We start from the raw sequence: 20,801 nt of genomic DNA, 5'->3' as shown, positions 1-20,801 counted from the left end.
AACCAAAAACCCAAACCTGGAGCCGTGGAGTTGATTCCAACTCATGGTAACCCCATGTGTTACACAGTAGAATTGCTCTATAGGTTTCCTTGGTTGTAATATTAATGGAAAAAGATCGCCGGGCCTTTCTTCACTGGGTAAACTGCCAACCTTTAGGTTAGTAGCCGAGTGTCACCCAGGGATACACAACTTCTATTTAAAATACTGTGGGCACCAGAGAATAGATCCATAGTATGCTATGGTAGAAAAATATCTGCCTTATACAGGCATAGCAGTAGAGGATGCCAAAACAATTTCTTAAATATTCAAGATTCTCAGATCACGCAAAATGAAGTTTCAGCTCAGATTCTCTTCCTAACACCATTTTATTGTTAGTTGAACAGCCCCTTTTCAACATACTGGCAATAAAGTATAGAATATCAATTCAATAGTGCTATTTAAGCACTGACTAACCAGCCTAATTTTGTTTTCAAAAGAGAAAACAGAATTCATAAGAAACAAATTACTTGCAATTGTTTAAGTCTGTTAAACAGTACAAAAGAGAAAATACTTTGAACTGTTTTCAGTCCTGCATTTGTAAATACAGAGATAATGATAGGTTTAGACATTAGAAAAATAATCTGCTCTACAAAAAATTTTTTTTAACCATTAATGAATTTAAATGCTAAGGTCTTATTAGGAAAAAAATATATTGGAATTAAATAATTGATTTTGTTTTCTATAAAATATTTTAAAAATAAAAGAGTTGGCACTTTACATTTCAGTCAGTAGGAGGTCCAAGGCTGGAATGCTGAGGATATTCTCCAGTAATAAACTAAGTTGTTTCAAACTAAACATCTTTAGTTTATGAGGCTGAAGAGACTGAGGAGAAATCCAGTAGCAAAGCCACTTGGCAAAGTCAATAGGCAAATCCAGAACTGACCCTTGAGTAAGAAGAAAGTCTCATATTTTTACTCAAGACACTAAGTTTCATCTATTAACCTACAAAGATATCCTTAGACTGGAAGTTAAGAAAGTGAGAGGCAGTTCTCTTATCCTCAAGCTTGAATTCATCTTAGAGTTGAGTAGGAGGGAAAAAGAAAAAAAAAGCTGAGATTTGCTTTCAGTGCCATAAACTAAGCAAATCAAGAGTAAGCAGCATACAAAGAAATTTAAAATTATCTCCTAAGAATGCAAGTACTTTTCTTTGTCAATCAGCAGCATTACGAACCAGAAGAGAGAGACTACACCCTCTCCTCACTTATCAACATGGTTAGGTTCCAAAGACCAGGTTTTTATGCGAAATCAGTGTCATACAAAAATGGAGGATGACCACATCAGATCACAAAATGGAGGATGACTACATCATTATATAACTGCCAAGTTATATCATTACATAACTGCCAAGTTACATCATTACATAACTGCCAAATCATGGCCCAGGCAAGTTAACACATAACCTTAACCATAAAGGCCAGCATTACTCTCACTTCACACCTCGGCGTTTGTTTCTGCCAGGTGTATGTTTTTAACACGACAAATAGTTGGATAGTAGATTTTCTACTATTGTTGTAAATGTGAAATGTCGGATAATGAGATAGTCAATAAGTGAGAAGGAAGTGTATTATAATGTGAGGAGTTGTTAAAAGGGAACCTAATGGGAGAATAATTCTGTGAACATTTTAATTTTTGCAATTTAAATTTTAATTTTCTGTGTAAACTTTCACCTTAAACACAACAAAATGTTAATTAAAAAAAAAAAGAATGCAAGGAGTGAGCTACAAGCTACAGTACAGTTTTTGAAAGAGCTATAAATTTAAGCTCGACATTGCTAGTATTACTTATACAGCAGAAATTATGGAGGTGGGAGGGAAGCTGGCATTTAAGGTAAGTAGTGACCTGACACTCTTAATTATTATGATATAATTTTTTATCTCTTGTTCCATAGTCTTTCTTCTAGAAACTAAATGAGGGTGGTGTATGTGTGTGTATGTGTGTGTGGTGTATAAACCCATAGATACATATACATAGTTTAGCAATGAAGAAATATAAGCATAAAAAACAGGTAGCTCTTTTAAGATTCAGTATCAGCACCTTTGGTTTCCATGATTTGTACAGAAAGGACCAAAACTGAAGTCTCGAAGAACACAATTTAAAATGCATATTTGTTCTTGTTCTTTGAAAAATATTTACTGTGCTTATTCTCAAACGGGAGAAATTTCTATTTTACTTTTCATCATCTACAGTATCCAATATTGTGCATTACAGCCGGTTTATTTGATCTGATTCTAGAAAGATGATTCCCTCCATGAAAGAGATTAAAAACAAGGTTAACCAAAAGCCTGAGAGGGGTTTCTGAATTATAAAGAATTCAACAATATGTTTAAATGCTATTTTCACCCCAAATGTGCTTTGATATTTACGTTAGCAAGGAACTTACACTAGCCTAATTGGCGTGAAGACGACTTGTTTCAAAACTTTTATTATTTTATTATTTAATCCTAATACTGTTATTACATTTAAAGGACAATTTGCATTCATTTGCATGCACAACCTGATTGTCTAGCAAATGAAGAATAATTTAACCACTTCAGAATATATTACACTGCTTTAAATTCTAAAAGATACCACAAAGGTCAGCAGAAACTATTTTGCAGCCTCATTTATGCTGTCAGAGGCGAGCATGGTATAAAGCCACTTACCTCTAAGGTGAATGACAGCACCACGTCGGACTTTGACAGCTGAATCTCATTCTCATCGCCTAAGTCCAAAAATGCTGAATTCTGTGAACGTTTTAATTTTTGCAATTTAAATTCTGGACCACCTTTCGAAACTGGAAGACTTTCCAAATTGGCCATTAGCAAATTCACTGAAGACCGCAACTCTTCTATATACATATTCTCCATTTCTTTTGCTATAAACTCGGGGAATTTTCTTTCCTTAAAAATAATTTTAAAAATAACAATGTTACTAAAGAAGTCATATTGCACTTTTACCAAAAAAGATTATACAAGATGTTCAGACCTAACTGTCTTAGAAATTGTGGCAATATCAATATAATGTTGTTCTTGTTGTTAGGTGCCATCGAGACACTTCCAACTCATAGTGACCCTATGTACAACAGATGGAAACACTGCCCGGTCCTGCACCATCCTCACAGTCATTGCTATGTTTGAGCCCATTGTTGCAGCCACTTTGCACATGTTATCAGAACAAACCAGTTCCTGGAGAAGGACATCATGCTTGGTAGATGGTAAGCAAAAAAGAAAATGACTCTCAATGAGATGGACTGACACAGCAGCTGCGTCACTATATTACCCTACAGTGTTGTTATATATTATTTATATATATTACATAATTATATATATACATAATGTATATATTACACATATATATAATATATATTATATATTACCCTATAGTGTTAAAAAGCAAAGATGTCACCTTGAGGACTAAGGTGTGCCTGACCCAAGCCATGGTATTTTCAATTGCCTTATACCCATGTGGAAGCTGGACAATGAATAAGAAAGACCGAAGAAGAATTGATGCATTTAAATTACGGTGCTGGTGAAGAATACTGAATATACCCTGGACTACCAGAAGAACAAACAAATCTGTCTTGGAAGAAGTACAGCCAGAATGCTCCTTAGAATCAAGGATGGTGAGTCTTTGTCTCATATACTTTGGACATGTTATAAGGAGGCACCAGTCCCTGGAGAAGGACATTATGCTTGGTAAAACAGAGGGTCAGTGAAAAAAGAGGAAGACCCTCAACAAGATGGACTGACACAGTGGCTGCAACAATGGGCTCAAACACAGGAACAACTGTGAGGATGGCGCAGGACTGGGCAGTGTTTTGTTCCAGCGTACACAGGGTTGCTATGAGTCGGAACCAACTTGACGGCACCTAACAACAACACAACCACCTTATAATTTAGTCTCTAGGCTTTAAAAACCTCAGGCTTTGACATTTTGATTATATCTGAAGATTACTTATAAATCTTGTTGAGGATCACTGTGGTACAAAATGAACACTATATACATTTTCACATTAACTTTAGTTTTGAAAAGATATGTGTTTGAGGGAAAAACAAACTGAAAATATACAGGTAAGGCATGTTAGTGCTCAGGTGTATAAATGAGTCCTAATTAGCTACTGCTAGTTTTGATGCTTGGGGTAACTGGTCTGTAAGAAAAGTGTTTAGGATACACTGCTTTGCCTGTTACGAAAACAAAGATTCATCACTTTGTCTTACCACAGATATGTATTGTTGGGAGGGTAAGTGGATATGCTTTTTATAAATAAGCATTCACATTAAAAAACTCATATTGTAGAACAGTAATTATGAATATATTATTAAAATTAGTTTTAATCTTTCACTTTAAATAAACAGGCCAAGGTCCTTTATGGCCACAAATTTAGCTTTTTACAAAAGGGTTTTGAAAATTTTAAAACAAAAGGTAAATTTATGATAAAAGCTGTAAGTAAAAAAGAGATTAACAATATAAATTTGGAAAATTTTATCTTCTTCCCGAACAATATGAATATTGCCATTCCGTTCTTAGATCTCTGCAAATAGATTTAGGTTTCTTCTACTCAATTAAAAGAATATTCCAAATATTGATATTTAGACCAATACTGACAGATACTGCCAAATTGCCCTGAGAGAAGATTATACCCATTCATACTTCCACAAACAGCAAACGAGAGTACTTGGTTCTCACATTTTTGCTTCTTTCTTTAATCTTTGCCAGCCTGGCACTTACGATTTTTCTCCTAAGAGAGTATGTGGTTTTACAACGTTAAAAGGGCACTGAATGTACAAAACTGGCTGATGATGAAAGTCTAAAGCAGCCATCTTTCAAATAATTACCTAATGCTCCAGGAAATCACTTCCTTTACTGTGGTTCCCCTTTGTATCATTCAAAGTATAACCTAAGAAATCCGTATCTCCAATATGATTGGCACCTCTACAGTGTTCTTGTCAACCTGCACTTATTCTCTGCCTTGCTTGCACCAGTTTGTTCAGGAGGTGTAAAGGAACATCTGGCCCCACTTTATGAACTGGTCCCAGAGTCCCAGGCCACCTGTGTTTCTTCTTCTCTAATATAACCTTTGTATATTTCTCTAAATATAATTTACATATAATCAATATTAAAAGTGCATATTTATGATCACAGGGATATTCAATATAATAGCTACATTAATTATTAACTTTCCTAAGGAAAATTCTTACTTTTTCTTTTAACACCTCTGTATAGTTTGAGTCAACATTCCAAAACAGTAGCTTTGCATCCTTAGGAAAAACATACAACCCTGGGTGGTATAAGTGTAAACAGTTAACACGCTTGGCTGTCAGCCATAAGTCTTATGGTTCCACTCCACCCAGAGGTGACTCAGAAGAAAGCCCTGGTGACCTACTTCTGAAAAATCAGCTACTGAAAACTCTATGGAGCACAGTTCTACTCTGACACACATGGGATCACCATGAGTCAGAATCCACTCAATGGCAACTGATGTTTTTTACTAGCTATAGAATATTTGGTTTTCTTTGGAAATTTATCTATTTATATTTATATATGTGTGTGATGTGTATATGTGTATTTACATACACACACACACACACACACAGACACACACACAGTGTTTTGGAAAGGCTTTTGGATTAAAAAAGTGAAATAAGCCATGAAAAATATTTTTATATTTGTGGGCCAACTTTAAAACTTGTTGAAAAATCATCCAAACAGAAATAATGCAAAAAGGTAGGAAGGACAAGTCCTTTCAGTGTCATACGTATGTGGGTGAAGGCCATCCAAGGCTGATCTGGCTGGGGAAATGTTCTTAGTCAAATCACTGTTTACTACTGATTAAAGGTCCCAGCACCAGTGAATTTATATGCTACCTTGTAGAATTTTGTCTGGAAAAGATGCAGATAATGTGTGTCTGGTGAGTTACATATCCTGAAGGTTAAAGTTTAAAGCCTTACAGGAAATTAACCACTTTTCAGTCTAACTCAGTGTCTTAGTTATCTAGCGCTGCTACAACAGAAACACCACACGTGGATGGCTTTAACAAACAGAGATTTATTCTCTCATAGTCTAGGAGCCTAGAAGTCTGAATTTAGGGCATCAGCTGCAGGGAAAGGCTTCCGCTCTCTGTCAGCTCTGGGAGAAGGTCCTTGTCATCAATAGGAGCTTCTCAGCACAGAAACCTCGAGTCCAAAGGATGCACTCTGCTCCTGGCACTGCTTTCTTGGTTGTATGAGGTCCCTCTGTCTCTCTGCTCATTTCTCTCTTTTATATATCAAAAGAGAATGATTCAAGATACAACCTCATCTTGGTAGATTGAGTCTTGCCTCACTAACATCATAGAGGTAGGATGTACAACACACAGGATGATCATATCAGATGACAAAATGGTGGACAATCACACAATACCAGGAACCATGGCCTAGCCAAGGTGACACACATTTTGAGTCGCAATTCAATCTATAACACCCAGGAATCTTAACATTACCTAAAAACACCTAGTTTCTCAAACGCTCTTTGGGTTGGTCTTAATACCTAACTGGTTCTATTCATTAATTATGAGTTGTATACAATCTTTAATGTGTGTTCATTTTATATTTGCACAAGTCATGATTCTGCCTTTTTAAAAATTATATTTTACCAAGGCAAAGGTAAATATATCACATCCTTGAAAGTTCTTTCTGGGGCATCAAATTTTTTTCAAATTCCCAAGGTGTCATTTTATGAAAATCTTAAAATCAGCACATGGATAAAACAAAACTATTCTTACTTGGCTTTAACAAAAAACATCTCCTCCACTATCATCTGTCAAGGAAGACATTGGCAGGCATCACCAAAATTGAGGTTTTATCAGTATTTTTAGACTTTTCAGGGAATAGACTGTACTCAGAATCTTTTTTTTCCTTTGAAAAAGGTCATAACTTTACTGTATATCTTTGAGGTATACTGATAGTATCTCATCAACTTTTTTTAAGACAGCTTGTGTTGCCTCTCACTTAGAAATAACAAAACCAATCGTACATAAGTACACGTTAAATTTGATCTTTTAAATTAGAACTGATCAATCCATGTAATTCACCACATAAATAAAACAAAGGAAAACAATCACATGATCATCTAAATTGGCGCAGAAAAGGCATCTGATAAAATCCAACACCTTTCCTAATAAAAACTCTCAGCAAAATACTAATAGAAGGGAAATTCCCCAACGTAATTAAGGGCATATATGCCATACTAACAGCCAACATTATTCTCAGTGTAGAAAGATTAAGAGCATTCCCCTTGAGAATGGGAATGAGACAAGAATGTCCTTTATCACCACTCTTATTCAATATTGTATCAAAGTTCTAACTACAGCAATAAAGCAAGAAAAGCAAATAAAGGGTATCCAAAGTGGAAAGGAAGAAGTAAAACTATCCTTATTTGCAGAGGACATGATCCTATACATAGAAAATCCCAGAGACTCCAAAAGAAAGTTACTGAAAATAACTGAAGGATTCAGCAAAGTAGCAGAGTACAAGAGCCACACACAAAAATCAGCTGGGTTCCTCTACACTAACAAGGAGGAATCTGAAAAGGAAATCAAGAAATCAATACTATTAACAACAGCCCCTAAAAGGATAAAATACCTAGCAATAAACCTAACCAGGGATGTAAAATGCTTATACAAGGAAAACTATAAAACGCTACTGCAAGAAACTAAAGGAGATCTACGTAAATAGAAAAACATTCCATGTTCATGGATTGGAAGACTTAACATTGTGAAAATGTCAATACCACCAAAAGTGATCTATAGATATAACGCAATCCCAATCCAATTCCTAACAACATTCTTTAACGAAAAGGAGAACTTTATATGGAAAGGAAGGAGGCCCCAAATAACTAAAGCAAATACTGAAGAACAGAGTAGGAGGCCTCTCACTCCCCAATCTGAATTAGAACTGAACTAGATAGAGATAGGGCCAGTCTCTGGTTGTTTAAGTGTGAAGGGTCCCTCCGATAAACCATGGTTGCTACTGTTGTTAGGTGCCCCTGAGTCGGTTCCAACTCACAGTGACCCTATGAACAACAGAACAAACCACTGCCCGGTCCTGCGCCATCCTCAAAATCGTTGTTATGCTTGAGCCCATTGTTGCAGCCACTGTGTCAATCCATATCATTCAGAGTCCTACTCTTTTTTGTTGACCCTCTACTTTACCAAGCATGACGTCCTTCTTCAGGGACTGATCTCTCCTGAAACATGTCCAAAGTATGTAAGACGTAGTCTCGTCATCCTTGCTTCTAAGGAGCATTCTGGTTGTACTTCTTCCAAGATAGACCTGTTCGTTCTTTTGGCAGTCCATGGTATATTCAATATTCTTCACCAACACCACGATTTAAAGGCATCAATTCTTCTTCAGTCTTCCTTATTAATTGTCCAGCTTTCGCATGCATATGAGGCGATTGAAAACACCATGGCTTGGATCAGGCGCACCTTAGTTCTCATGGGTTAGATGGACTAATTTAGTTCACTGTACAGCATAGCTCACTAGTGGCCCCAACACATTAGATATTGTCTAATGGCCCCAACACATTAGATATATGAAAACAATGATGGGTTTCCTAAAACATTTCTCATTAATAAAACTTAGTAAGTCACCTTTTTCACTAGATGAAGTCTGAAATTCATACCACGGGATGGCTTCTCCGTACTAATCTCTGCTCTTTTCTCATGTCTATACCAATTTTAGGTTCTTATCTTAGGATCCCGGCACCAAGTGAACTGTTGGTTGTAAGGTTCATTACATCTTCACTGAATGCCATCTTCTTCACACTGACTGCCTGACTGAAAATTTTAACCACCTTCCCCTCCTTCCGACATTCCTGGTCCCACTTTTTTGGTTCTATTTTCTAAATAGCAAATATTGTGCATCTCTCCCAACTAAAATATAAGCTCCACTAGGGCATGGAGGGAATTATTTTGTCTGGTTTTTGTTCAAGGTGTATCCCAAGTGCCTAAAATAGTGCCTAGGGTATAGTAGGTGCTTCATAAATATTTGTTCCACAAATTTTCAGATAGAAAAATTGAGGCTCATAAAGGGTGAATAATTTGCTTAATGTTTTATGTCTAGCAAAGAGCAATCATGGATTTGACCACAGGTCTTTCTGGACCAGTTCATATTCTTTCCATCCCTTCCAAAGTATTTCTTGGCTAAAATGCTAAAATCATATTTATATCTCTTGAAACAGACTTTTGTCCTGTGGTTTATTGTTATGCTGTGCTGTTCTGTGATGTGTGGGAGGGGGAGTTCCTGATTGCCAACTATTAACTATCAATAAACCACACTTCAGAATTTACTGGGCTGAAGGGGCCGTAAAGTCTAAGGAAGAGAGCCTGGGCTTTGGAGTCAGAAGGCCAGGGTTTGATTCCTGCCTCTGACACTTATTTGTTATGTAATTTTGGTGAAGTCTGTAATCATCTTGAAGCCTCAGTTACCTTGTTTATAAAATTAATGATATCATCTACTCTTGTAGGTTCATAAGATTATTGTAGGATATAATACAACAGAAGGAACCCTGGTGGCATAGTGATTAAGTGCTCAGCAGTTCAAACCCACAAGCCACTCTATGGGAGAAAGATGTGGCAATCTGCTTCTATAAAGATTACAACCTTGGAAACCCTATGGGGCAGGTCTACTGTGTCTTATAGGGTCGCTGTGAGTTGGAATCAACTCGACAGCAGTGGGTTTATAATGCAACAAGGTCAGTTAAGTACAATTAGGCTTATAAATATTTTATTAAAATGGCTTAAATTTGGCAAATTTGAAGTAGACAGTAATTAAACCTGCTCTATCTGCTATGTCGGAAACCCTGGTGGCATAGTGGTTAAGAGCTATGGCTGCTAACCAAAAGGTCAGCAGTTTGAATCCACCAGGCACTCCTTGGAAACTCTATGGGGAAGTTCTACTCTGTCCTATAGGGTCACTATGAGTCAGAATCAACTCAACAACAGTGGGTTTTTTTAAATCTGCTATGTCAATACTTTCACTGAAAGGTATCTTATTTTTGGTGCTTTTTTTTTTTTTTCGTCCAATCCCACAGGCTTCACTTTCTTCTCCACACTTTTTCTATTTTATCAACATTTCTGATGAAACCACCAGTGTCCTCTCAAGGAAGAGCCTCCCTGTATTCATCACTGGCCCTCTCCTCTTACTTGGCCCAGAGGTTATGAACAGGCATTCTCCTCCTCAGACATGAACTTGAGAACACACAGAAGGCTGACAGTCCTGTCCCATGACTGTCTGGCAAATCACCTAAACTTTATTCTAAGACAACATCTATTCAGTCAGGCCCTTGGAGGAGCCGTCTAATTTATGACAGCATGTGCTCTCTTAGGTACAAACTATATACAAGCTTGTTGCTGCGTGCCATCAAGTCAATTCCAACTCATAGCGACCCTATACGACAGAGTAGAACTGCCCAATAGGGTTTCCTAGGCTGTAATCTTTATGGCAGCAGATCACTAGGTCTTTTCTCTTGGTGGGTTCTAACCACTGACATTTTGATTAGCAGCTGAGCGCTTAACCATTATGCCATCAGGGTAACTTAACAAACGTTGCACACAGGTCCAGCGCCTGTCCCACGGTGCCTGGCACACCATGCTGTATTCCTTCTTTGTCTCAGGTCCTTAAGAAAAACAAATTCCCTTCCAGACAGGTTCCAATTCAGTTTAAAGTTTTAGGTAAAGCACTGTTCTCTCTAAAGCTTCCACCTGCCTCAGGTTGTTTCATTTCTATGCCATGAATTCCACACTCGAATCTCTAGAATGACGCATTGTGTCCCTAGAATGTTTTTTCCCTCCAGATATCCAGATAGTAACATGGTATGTTGTCCTTTCAACCTCTGCCCTTTATGTAAATGTAACTCTTTAGCGCCAAATTCACATCATCCTATGTCTTCACTCATCTGGAGAGTCTTCCTCAGATATCTCTGGTTTGGTTCTCACAACTTATTGTCATCCCTGTTACCCAATTAATGGGTTCCTGTTACCCCTTTTCCTCTACTTTTTTTTTTTGTTTTTAATTGTGCTTTAGGTGAAAGTTTACAGCTCAAGTTAATCACTCATACAAAAATTCATAGACACATTGCTATGTGACCCTAGTTGCAATCCCTACAATGTGACAGCACAGCCCCCTTTCCACCCCAGATCTCCCGTGTCCACTCAACCAGCTCCTATACCTTTCTGCCCTCTCATCCTGCCTCCAGACAGGAGCTGCCCACTTAGTCTTGTGTATCTACTTGAACTAAGAAGCACACTCCTCATGAGCATCATTTTATGTTTTATAGTCAAGTCTAATCTTTGCCTGAAGAGTCGGCTTCAGGAATGGTTTTAGTTCTGGGTTAACAGAGAGTCCTGGGGCCGTGTATTCTAGGGTTCCTCTAGTCTCAGTCAGATCACTAAGTCTGGTCTTTTTATGTGAATTTGAGTTCTGCACCAACTTTTCTCCTGCTCCGTCAGGGACTCTCTGTTGTGTTCGCTGTCAGGGCACTCACGGGTGGGTAGCTGGGCACCATCTAGTTCTTCTGGTCTCAGGCTGATGCAGTCTCTGGTTCATGTGGGCTTTTTGTCTCTTGGGCTAATGTTTTCCTTGGGTCTTTGGTGTTCTTAATTCTCCTCTGTTCCAGGTGGGTTGGGATTAATTGTTGCATCTTAGACGGCTGCTCTCTAGCTTTTAAGACCCCAGACGCCACCCACCAAAGTGGGATGCAGAACATTTTCTTAATAAACTTTGTTATGCCAATTGACCTAGATGTCCCCTGAAACCATGGATCTCAGACCCCAGCCCCTGCTACTCTGTCCCTTGAAGTGTTTGGTTGTGTTCAGGAAACTTCTTAGCTTTTGGTTCAGTCCAGTAGTGCTGACTTTCCGTTTATTATGTGTTGTCCTTCCCTTCATCTAAGATAACTCTTGTCTACTATCTAGTTAGTGAATTTCCCTCTCCCTCCCTCCCCACACTTGTAACCATCGAAAGAATGTTTTCTTCTGGGTTTAAACCTTTTCTTGAGTTCTTACAACAGTGGTGTCATACAATATTTGGCTTTTGTGACTGACTAATTTCACTCAGCATCATGCCTTCCAGATTCATCCATGTTGTGAGATGTTTTGCAGATTCATAATTGTTCTTTATCCTTGCACAGTATTCCATTGTGTGGATATACCATAATTTGTTTATCCATTCCTCTACTGATGGGCACCTAGGTTGTTTCCATCTTTTTGCTATTGTGAACACTGCTGCAAGGAACATGAGTGTGCATATATTTATTCATGTGACAGCTTTTATTTCTCTAGGATATATTCCAAGGAGTAGGATTGCTGGATTGTATGGTACTTCTATTTCTAGCATTTTAAGGAAGTGCCAAATCAATTTCCAAAGTGGTTGTACCATTTTACATTCCTACTAGCAGTGTGTAAGTGTTCCAGTCTCTCCACAACCTAACGTTTATTATTTTGTGTTTTTTGGAATAATGCTAGCCTGGTTGGGGTGAGATGGTATCTCACTGTAGTTTTGATTTGCATTTCTCTAATGGCTAATGATCAAGAGTATTTCCTCATCTATCTGTTAGACACCTGAATGTCTTCTTTGATGAAGTGCCTGTTCATATCTTTTGCCCATTTTTTAACTGGGTTATTTGTCTTTCTGTTGTTAAGGTTTTGCAGTATCTTGTAGATTTTAGAGATTAGACCCTCATCAGATATGCTGTAGCCAAAAATTTTTTCCCGATCTGTACTTTGTCTTTTAATTCTTTTGGTGAAGTCTTTTGATGAGCGTGTTTGGTTTTAAGGAGCTCCCCGTTATCTAGTTTCTCTTCTGGTGCTTGTGTAACGTTAGTTATGCTTTGCATTCTATTTATGCCATGTATTAGGGCTCCTAGCGTTGTCCCTATTTTTTCTTCCATGATCTTTATCGTTTCAGATTTTATGTTTATGTTTTCATCCATTTTGAGTTAGTTTTTGTACATGGTGTGAGGTATGGGTCTAGTTTCAGTTTTTTGCAGATGGATATCCAGTTATGCCAGCACCATTTGTTAAAGAGACTTTCTTTTCCCCATTTAATGGACTTTGCGCCTTGGTCAAATATCAGCTGCTCAGAGGTGGATGAATTCACATTCGGATTCTCAATTCTATTCCACTGCTCTATGTATCTGTTGTACCAGTATCAGGCTGTTTTGAATACAATTTTTCACAGTATCCTGTTACAATTCTTTTAATTTCAGTTGGATCTGCTGTGATATTATCCATCTCATTTCTTATTTGGTTTATTTGCTTCCTCCCCTGTTTTTCTTTTGGCCAATGGTTTATTGATTTTGTTGATCTTTTCAAAGAACCAACTTTTGGTCTTGTTAACTCTTTCAAATGTTTCTCTATTCTATATTTATTTCTGGTCTAATTTTTATTATTTCCTTTCTTCTGGTGCCCCGGGCTTCTTTTGCTACTCTCTTTCTACTTGTTCAAGTTATTGCGTTAATGTATTGATTTTGGCCCTTTCTTCTTTTTGAATGTGTGCATTTATTGCTATAAATTGACCTCTGAGTAGTGCTTTTGCTGTGTCCAAAGGTTCTGGTAGGATGTGTTTTCATTCTCTTTTGATTCTGTGAATTTCTTTGTTTCATCCTTGATTTCTTCTATAACCCAGTAGTTTTTGAGTAAGGTGTAATTCAGTTTCTATGTATTTGATTTTTTTTCCCTTGCTTTTTCTGTTATTGATTTTTACTTTAATGGCTTTATGGTCAGAAAAGATGCTTTGTAACATTTCGATGCTTTGGAATCTGTTAAGGCTTTCTTTGTGGCCTAATATGTGGTCTCTTCTAGAGAATGTTCCATGTGGGTTGGAAAAGAAAGTATACTTGGCTGCTGTTGGGTGAAGTGTTCTGTATATGTCTATGAGATCAAGTTGGTTGACTGTGGCATTTAGAGCTTCTGTGTCTTTACTAAGCTTCTTTCTGGATGTTCTGTCCGTCACCAAAAGTGGTGTGTTGAAGTCTTTTACTATTACTGTGGAGCTATCTATTTCTCTTTTCAATGCTGTTAAAGAGTTTGTTTTATGTATTTTGGAGCCCTGTCATTGGATGTGTAAATATTTATTATGGTTATGTCCTCCTGGCATACTGATCCTTTAATCATTGTATAGTGTCCTTTCTTATCCTTTGTAGTGGATTTTGCTTTAAAATCTATTTCGCCAGAGATTAATATTGCTACTTCTGCTCTTTTTTGAGTGTTGTTTGCTTGATATACTGTTTTCCATCCTTGAGTTTTAGTTTGTTTGTGTCCTTATGTCTAAGAAGTGTCTCTTGTAGGCAGCATATAGATGGATCATGTTTTTTAACACATTCCGCCACTCTCTGTCTCTTTATCGGTGCATTTAGTCCATCTATATTCAGCATAATTATTTATAGTATGAGTTTGGTGCTGTCCTTTTGATGTCTTTTTGTGTGTGTTGTTCACAGTTTCTTTGTTCCACTTAATTTTCTGTGCTGAGTCATTTTTCTTTATGTATTTTCTTTTCATCTTTTTCATTACTGTCGATTTTATATTTGCTGAGTCTTTATGTTTTTCTTCTTTTGTATTTTGATGTGTAGGATCGTTAGTTTCCTTTGTGGTTACCTTAATATTTACCTCTATTTTTATAAGTTTACACCAATCTTTTATTTCTTGATATCGCCTTGACTTCCTCTCCATATGAAAGTTCTATGACTACATTATTTAATCCCTCTTTTTGTTTTAATGTTGTCATCTTTTACATATTGACATCTGTGTTTCCTTATTTTCAGTGCTTTAGCTTTGATTTATTTTTGTGACTTCCCTAACTGGGTTGATATCTGGCTGTTCTTTCCTGTGTTCTAGTCTTGGGTTGTTATCTGATGTTATTGATTTTCTAACCACAGGACTCCCTTTAGTATTTCTTATAATTTTGGTTTGGATTTTACAAATTCCCTAAATTTCTGTTCATCTGGAAAGGCCCTAATTTCACTATCATATCTGAGAGACAGTTTTGCTGGATATATAATTCTTGCTCGCCATTTTTTTCTTCAAGGCTTTATGTATGTTATCCTATTGCCTTCTTGCCTGCATGGTTTCTGCTGAGTAGTCAGAGCTTAGACTTATTGACTCTCCTTTGTAGATGACTTTTCATTTATTCCTAGCTGCTCTTAAAATTCTCTATCTTGGTTTTGGCAAGTTTGATTATAACACATCTTGGTGACTTTCTTTTGGGATCTACCCTGTGTGTGTTCGATGAACTTCTTGGGTAGGTATCTTCTCGTCTTTCATGATATCAGGGAAGTTTTCTGCCAACAAATCTTCAACAATTCTCTCTGTATTTTCTGTTATCCCCCCGTTTTGGTACTCCAATCACTCGTAGGTTATTCCTCTTGATAGAGTCCCACATAATTCTTAGAGTTTCTTCATTTTTTGAAATTCTTTTATCTGATTTTTTCCCTCAAATAAATTGGTGTTAAGTGCTTTATCTTCAATCTCACTAATTCTGACTTCCATTGTCTCAATTATGCTCCTCTGACTTTTCATTGAGTTGTCTAATTCTGAAATTTTATTGTTAATCTTTTGGATTTCTATTTGCTATCTCTCTACGGATTCTTGCAACCTGTTTAATTTGTCATTATGGTCTTGTATAACCTTCTTAAGTTCCTCTATTGCACCCTCTGTGTGTTCCTTAGCTTGGTATGCATTTTGAATCATTTCCTTCCTGATCTCTTGCAGAGCTCTGTATATTAATCTTTTGAATTCTACCTCTGGTAATTCCAAGAAGTTCTCTTCCTCTGGGAAGTTTCTGGGTTCCTTGTTTTGCTCCCTTGCTGAAGCCATCACAGTCTGCCTCTTCGTGTGATTTGATATTGACTGTTGTCTCTGAGCCATCAATAAGTTTTTATATTTATTTATTTTATGTTTGCTTACTGTGTTCTCATTTCTTGTTTTGTTTTATTTTGATATGCCCAAATAGGCTGGTCCTGTGAGCTACTTTGATTATTGACATCTTTGATGCTCCAATGTCCTGTCACCAGGTGGTTAGAGCTGTTATTACGTATGTGAGCCCAGGAGTCCATCTACTTTGGTAGTGTGGATTCAGTTCAGGTGTCCAGGTTGTTGGTCACCGAGTGTGTGGTACAGCTCTTACCTACAGTCCTAGATGGGCAGAGCTACATTCGGGTTACTGGAGTAGGCACAGGTATCTGGCTGTGGTACTGCATTATTTGCTGAGCAAGGTAGTGGGATTATGGCTGCCCTTGAGTGCCTGGGTAGAAGGCGTGTCCCTGTTCCCTAGAGCACACAGGTGAGTGGGTTTTGCAGCTGGACTTTGGGTACCCAGTGCTTTTGGCTGTAAGGACTGGGAGGTACCATTTACTCTCTGACCCCTGGTCATGAGTGGTCAGGTGGAGTGGGTGGCGCCACCAGTCCTCAGACCCCTGATGTGTGTAGATGAGGACTCTGCTTAATGGGCAGGGTGGTGTCAAATGTCAAAAATCTGCCACTCCCCCTTATAGCTGTTGCAGTTGAAAATAAGCTTCAGGTGTATACCCTGTTGTACAATGCTAATGAGGGCCTACACTGTTGCAATGGGCCCACAAAGGTCTGGGCAGGAGTAAAAGGCATTCAAAGTCTGTGGACCCCTTATGCCTGTGCCTAGGCAAAGGGGCTGTTCCTGCCCTGAGTTTCCAGCTTAGGGGAGCTGGCAGGTTATTTTTTCCCATTTGTTAATTTGTTCCCACTCCAAAGCAGGGAGAATGGCTCAGGGTGCATGACGGGTCCCACTTGCAGTCCAGGGGGCCCGGCAATCGCTAAAGCCAGACTGGGACGGGAGGAGAGCGGGTAGGTGGTGGGAAAATGGGAGAGAGGTACTTCCCACAGGGGGAAGGTTTTTTTGATCCCATGCGGTAGGTTATACGCTTGAACTTAACTTTTGTAGATTCAGCTCTGCTTCTCCCTGGTTCCAGGGGCTTATGCACACTGTTCACTGCTTTGTTACTCCTGGTGTGGAAAATGCATCCCCACTGCTACTGCTTGCCTCAGCCCATGAGTGCCAGCTGAGCTAGCTTGCAGGGTGCCGGCTAGGTCAAGTCTGGTAAATCCTCGCTGCTTCTGAACTGTATCTCCCTCCCCCTGCTGCTCAATTTGACACCTCAACTTTGTCTTTTATGTTCAGGGCTCCTAGATTGTCATATATAATCGATTCACTTGTTTTTTGGGTCTTCATTATAAGAGGGACCACAGGAAGCGTCTGACTACCCCGCTATCTTGTCCCTGCCTCTCTCTACTTTTTTAAAATTGTGCTTTAGGTGAAGGTTTACAGAGAAAATTAGTTTTTCATTAAGCAATTAATACACAAATTGCTTTTTGACATTGGCTGTCAACTTCATGATGTGTCAACACTCTCCTCTTCTCCACCCTGGGTTCCCTGTTTCCACTTGTCCAGGTTTCCTGTCCCTTCCTGCCTTCTCATCTTCGCTTCTGGGCTGGTGTACCCATTTAGTCTCATATACATGATTGAAACAGGAAGCACATTCCTCATGTGTGTTATTGTTTACGCTATCCAAAAAACCAAACCTGTTGCCACTGAGTAGCTTCTGACTCATAGCGACCCTATAGGACAGAGTAGAACTGTCCCATAGGGTTTCCAAGGAGCGCCTGGTAGATTTGAACTGCTAACCTTTTGGTTAGCAGCTGTAGCTCTTAACCACTGTGCCACCAGGGTTTTTGTTTACCCTATAGACCTGTCTAATCTTTGGCTGAAAGGTGAACCTCAGAAGTGACTTCAGTACTGAGTTAAAAGGTCTACTTTTTAAGTTAATAAATATTTAGATAAACACAGCATTATTATTCTTGAAGTTTATATCAAATATATTCAAATACATATCTTCTTTGCAGAAGCACAAAAAAAATTCATTTGTTAAAGTCACTACAGGAGAGCCCTCTCATGTTCAGAAAAATCAATATTTTGATTTGGGAGGTAGTTGCATGGGTGTAAACATAACTAAAAATCCACGAAGCTGTAAACTAAAGATTTATGTACTTTACTGTATACATGTTATACTGCAACAAAAAAATGAAAAAAAAAATCTCTAAATAGGGAGGATTCTTGAGAGGGAGAAGTTCTATATATTAAATATTTAAAGTTTCTGCTTAGCAGGAAGAGAAAGGTAGAAAATCTTAGTCTCAGAACAATCATTAGCACTATAACCGCAATTCTATTGGACTGACTAAAATTTTTATACCATCAAAGTAAATTAATCCATCAATTCACTAAAAGATGATTAAAATAATTAAGTTCCACTGTCTCTAAAAAGCCTTAAGCATTAAAAAGAAACTCATGGTGTTTATTTGAAATCAGTTCTATTCACAGAAACACGGTGATTGCACAAATAAAAATAACATTATTGTACTGAACGCACTCTATTCTCCAGACTATGAACTAGATATTTCAAAGTATATTTTTCACTTATTCACTGAATCATTCATTCAGATGCTAATTCGACCTCACCACGTGCCAAGCACCATGCTGGATGCCCTGGAACATATCACATGATTTAGAGGGGAGGAGATTTTTCTTCCCGATTATGTTTTGCTTAGTGCAATACTAAAATTCTTTTAAATCTGAAAGTTTGAGAAATGCAGGTATTGTTTCAAAGAAAAAAAAAAACACACAAATTTTATCATTTAATTTAGACATTTCATTTATACGGATGGATATGGAATAAGATGCTCCATTTGTATAATACGCTTTCAGGTATTTGGGGTTAAAACGTACATTTCCAGAATAGAAATTATGCAGGCTTTCTTCACCTGTAAGAAAGTCTTACTCTTTCCATTCACAAAGTCTATGTGAAGAATGAAATGTATTACAGTATGTCAAAGTTAATAGTTTACCTTTGTCATTTTCTCTGCCAATTGCAGCCGACCATCGAGTTCCCTTCTGATCTGGGCTGCTTGTTCATCAGCATTATCCAGCTTAAAAATAAAACAGAAATTACATATATGTGGTTACTTAACGGCAGTGATCTACAGATTTAAGCAAGGATTAAATAACTCAAAAAATCTTAGTAAGTTCTCTCAACTACCTATTGAGAAAAGAACACCGAATGTTGTTTAATTAGATTGGTAGCCCAAAAAAATTCCCTGAGTGCTTTTTCATTGCAGTTTCTTTTCCACAAAAAAAAAAACAAAACTTAATCTCTAGCGTTCAATAGCTCAGTTTATCAAGAAATCAATTATAGTAATTCTTTGCCCAATCTGTGCACAACAATTCTAAACCAAGAAGTCCTTCTTTCCTTGAGATTACATCAGATTGTCATTAAGCTCATTCAGCCCATACTTCTGTCTTCATGCAGGTCAGTCCTAAATAGTTACAGAGATGTGAACCCCTTGTTTGTTCTTTCAGATTCCCCTCATGCATTTCTGGATGGTGAGATATTGAGTAATGCTTTACTTCCTTCTACGTACTTTTAAAAATATTCCCTTCATTTTTATAATAAGTTTGTATGAGTGCTAAACTATAAAAGTACTGTTTGATTGTCGATTGATATAACACTCCATCATTAAAGTCTTCATATATCCCTCATTCTAGTACAAATAGACTGCTACTGCCAAGAAACCCTTCCACTCTTTTACAGACTGGCACCACATTAGAATTCCATTCTCTTGTTCTACGTTTGATTGAAAGAAAGAAAAGCATGCTATCATTTTTATTTTGTTTTGAGATACCCTCCATTTTGATGGAAAATTACTTTTGCTTCTCCACAGGAATAATCCTTTAACTTTTTATGTAACTTCCTCTGACTTTTTCTCACAATTCCTTTTCCCCCAATTATTTTTTCAATTTTCATTCATTAATTCACTATAAAAAAAATGTGAATTTGAGAACATCCTCCAAGCTATGCTCAGTATAAGTACTGGTTGGGAATGCAGATCTGAATAAGACAGACATTTCTCTTGGCTCTAATTCCATCACCTCTCCCACTCCCATGATTAAGAACCATGGACACAAAACAACACATTCACACTTTGGTAAACGTCTACATGAAGACCAAGTTAGAACTGAGTACAACATTAAACACCCAGCAGGATACAGATAAGCTTTATCCATTTGCTGAATCACTACAAATAGACCCTATTATATTTTTTTAAAAACAGCCTTGAAAAGAAGAGTAGAGGGAGTTCCGGCAAAGTGGCTCTCTAGGCAGAAGCACCACGCCGTCCCTCCACATCAAAGATCTGAAAAACTAAGCCGAACAGAGAATACAACAATCCTGAAACCCTAAAACATCAAATGAAGAGGTAACTCAGCTAAGCACCAAATGGAGTGAGAAAACTGACAGAGAATGGACAGCGAGGAGAGATTCATGCAGAGGTCCCCTACCACCTAACGCAGCGCAGATCTGCCATCTCGGACTCCTATCAGAGATCAGCAAACGGGGTACGAGAAAGCAGCCTCACGGAGCTTCCAGAGGGAGACAAAACAACCAGTAACTGGTGATATACGCTTTCCCACCCCCCACCCCTCTTCACCCCGCCTGGGCCTCCTCTGCTTCTCGTGGCCACAGTCTCTTGACCGGAAAACAGCGGCTGCTTGGATTCCACACACCCCAACGGGTGGCTGTCTGAGTGCCATTTGTTGGCTGCTGGTGTTGCTTTTTTTCCATTTCTTTTTATTTCTTCCTTGCCTCTCCCCACCTTCCCCTCCTTTAGCTCAAGTACCTCGCTCCGTGTGCCATCTTTGCTTCTTCCTGAGGGGCTGCAGAGCTCC

General features: G+C 38.0%; 1 protein-coding gene across 13 annotated transcripts in view; it reads right to left on the bottom strand.

The window, feature by feature from the left end:
- CADPS2 (calcium dependent secretion activator 2) overlaps positions 1–20,801 on the bottom strand; it is a 573,575-nt gene that overhangs the window by 321,341 nt on the left and 231,433 nt on the right. For all 13 annotated transcript variants that reach the window (XM_004386536.1, XM_004386538.1, XM_012558431.1 and 10 more), the window contains exons 4-5: positions 18,926–19,006; positions 2,682–2,918 (exon numbers count right to left, since the gene is read on the bottom strand). In XM_004386536.1, the coding sequence (XP_004386593.1) occupies positions 2,682–2,918; positions 18,926–19,006 (318 nt within the window). The remainder of the gene's footprint in view (positions 1–2,681; positions 2,919–18,925; positions 19,007–20,801) is intronic.

Source organism: Trichechus manatus, unplaced genomic scaffold, assembly GCF_000243295.1.
Source record: "Trichechus manatus latirostris isolate Lorelei unplaced genomic scaffold, TriManLat1.0 scaffold00167, whole genome shotgun sequence".
Lineage (NCBI taxonomy): Eukaryota > Metazoa > Chordata > Mammalia > Sirenia > Trichechidae > Trichechus > Trichechus manatus.
This window is presented reverse-complemented; position numbering and strand designations above follow the sequence as displayed.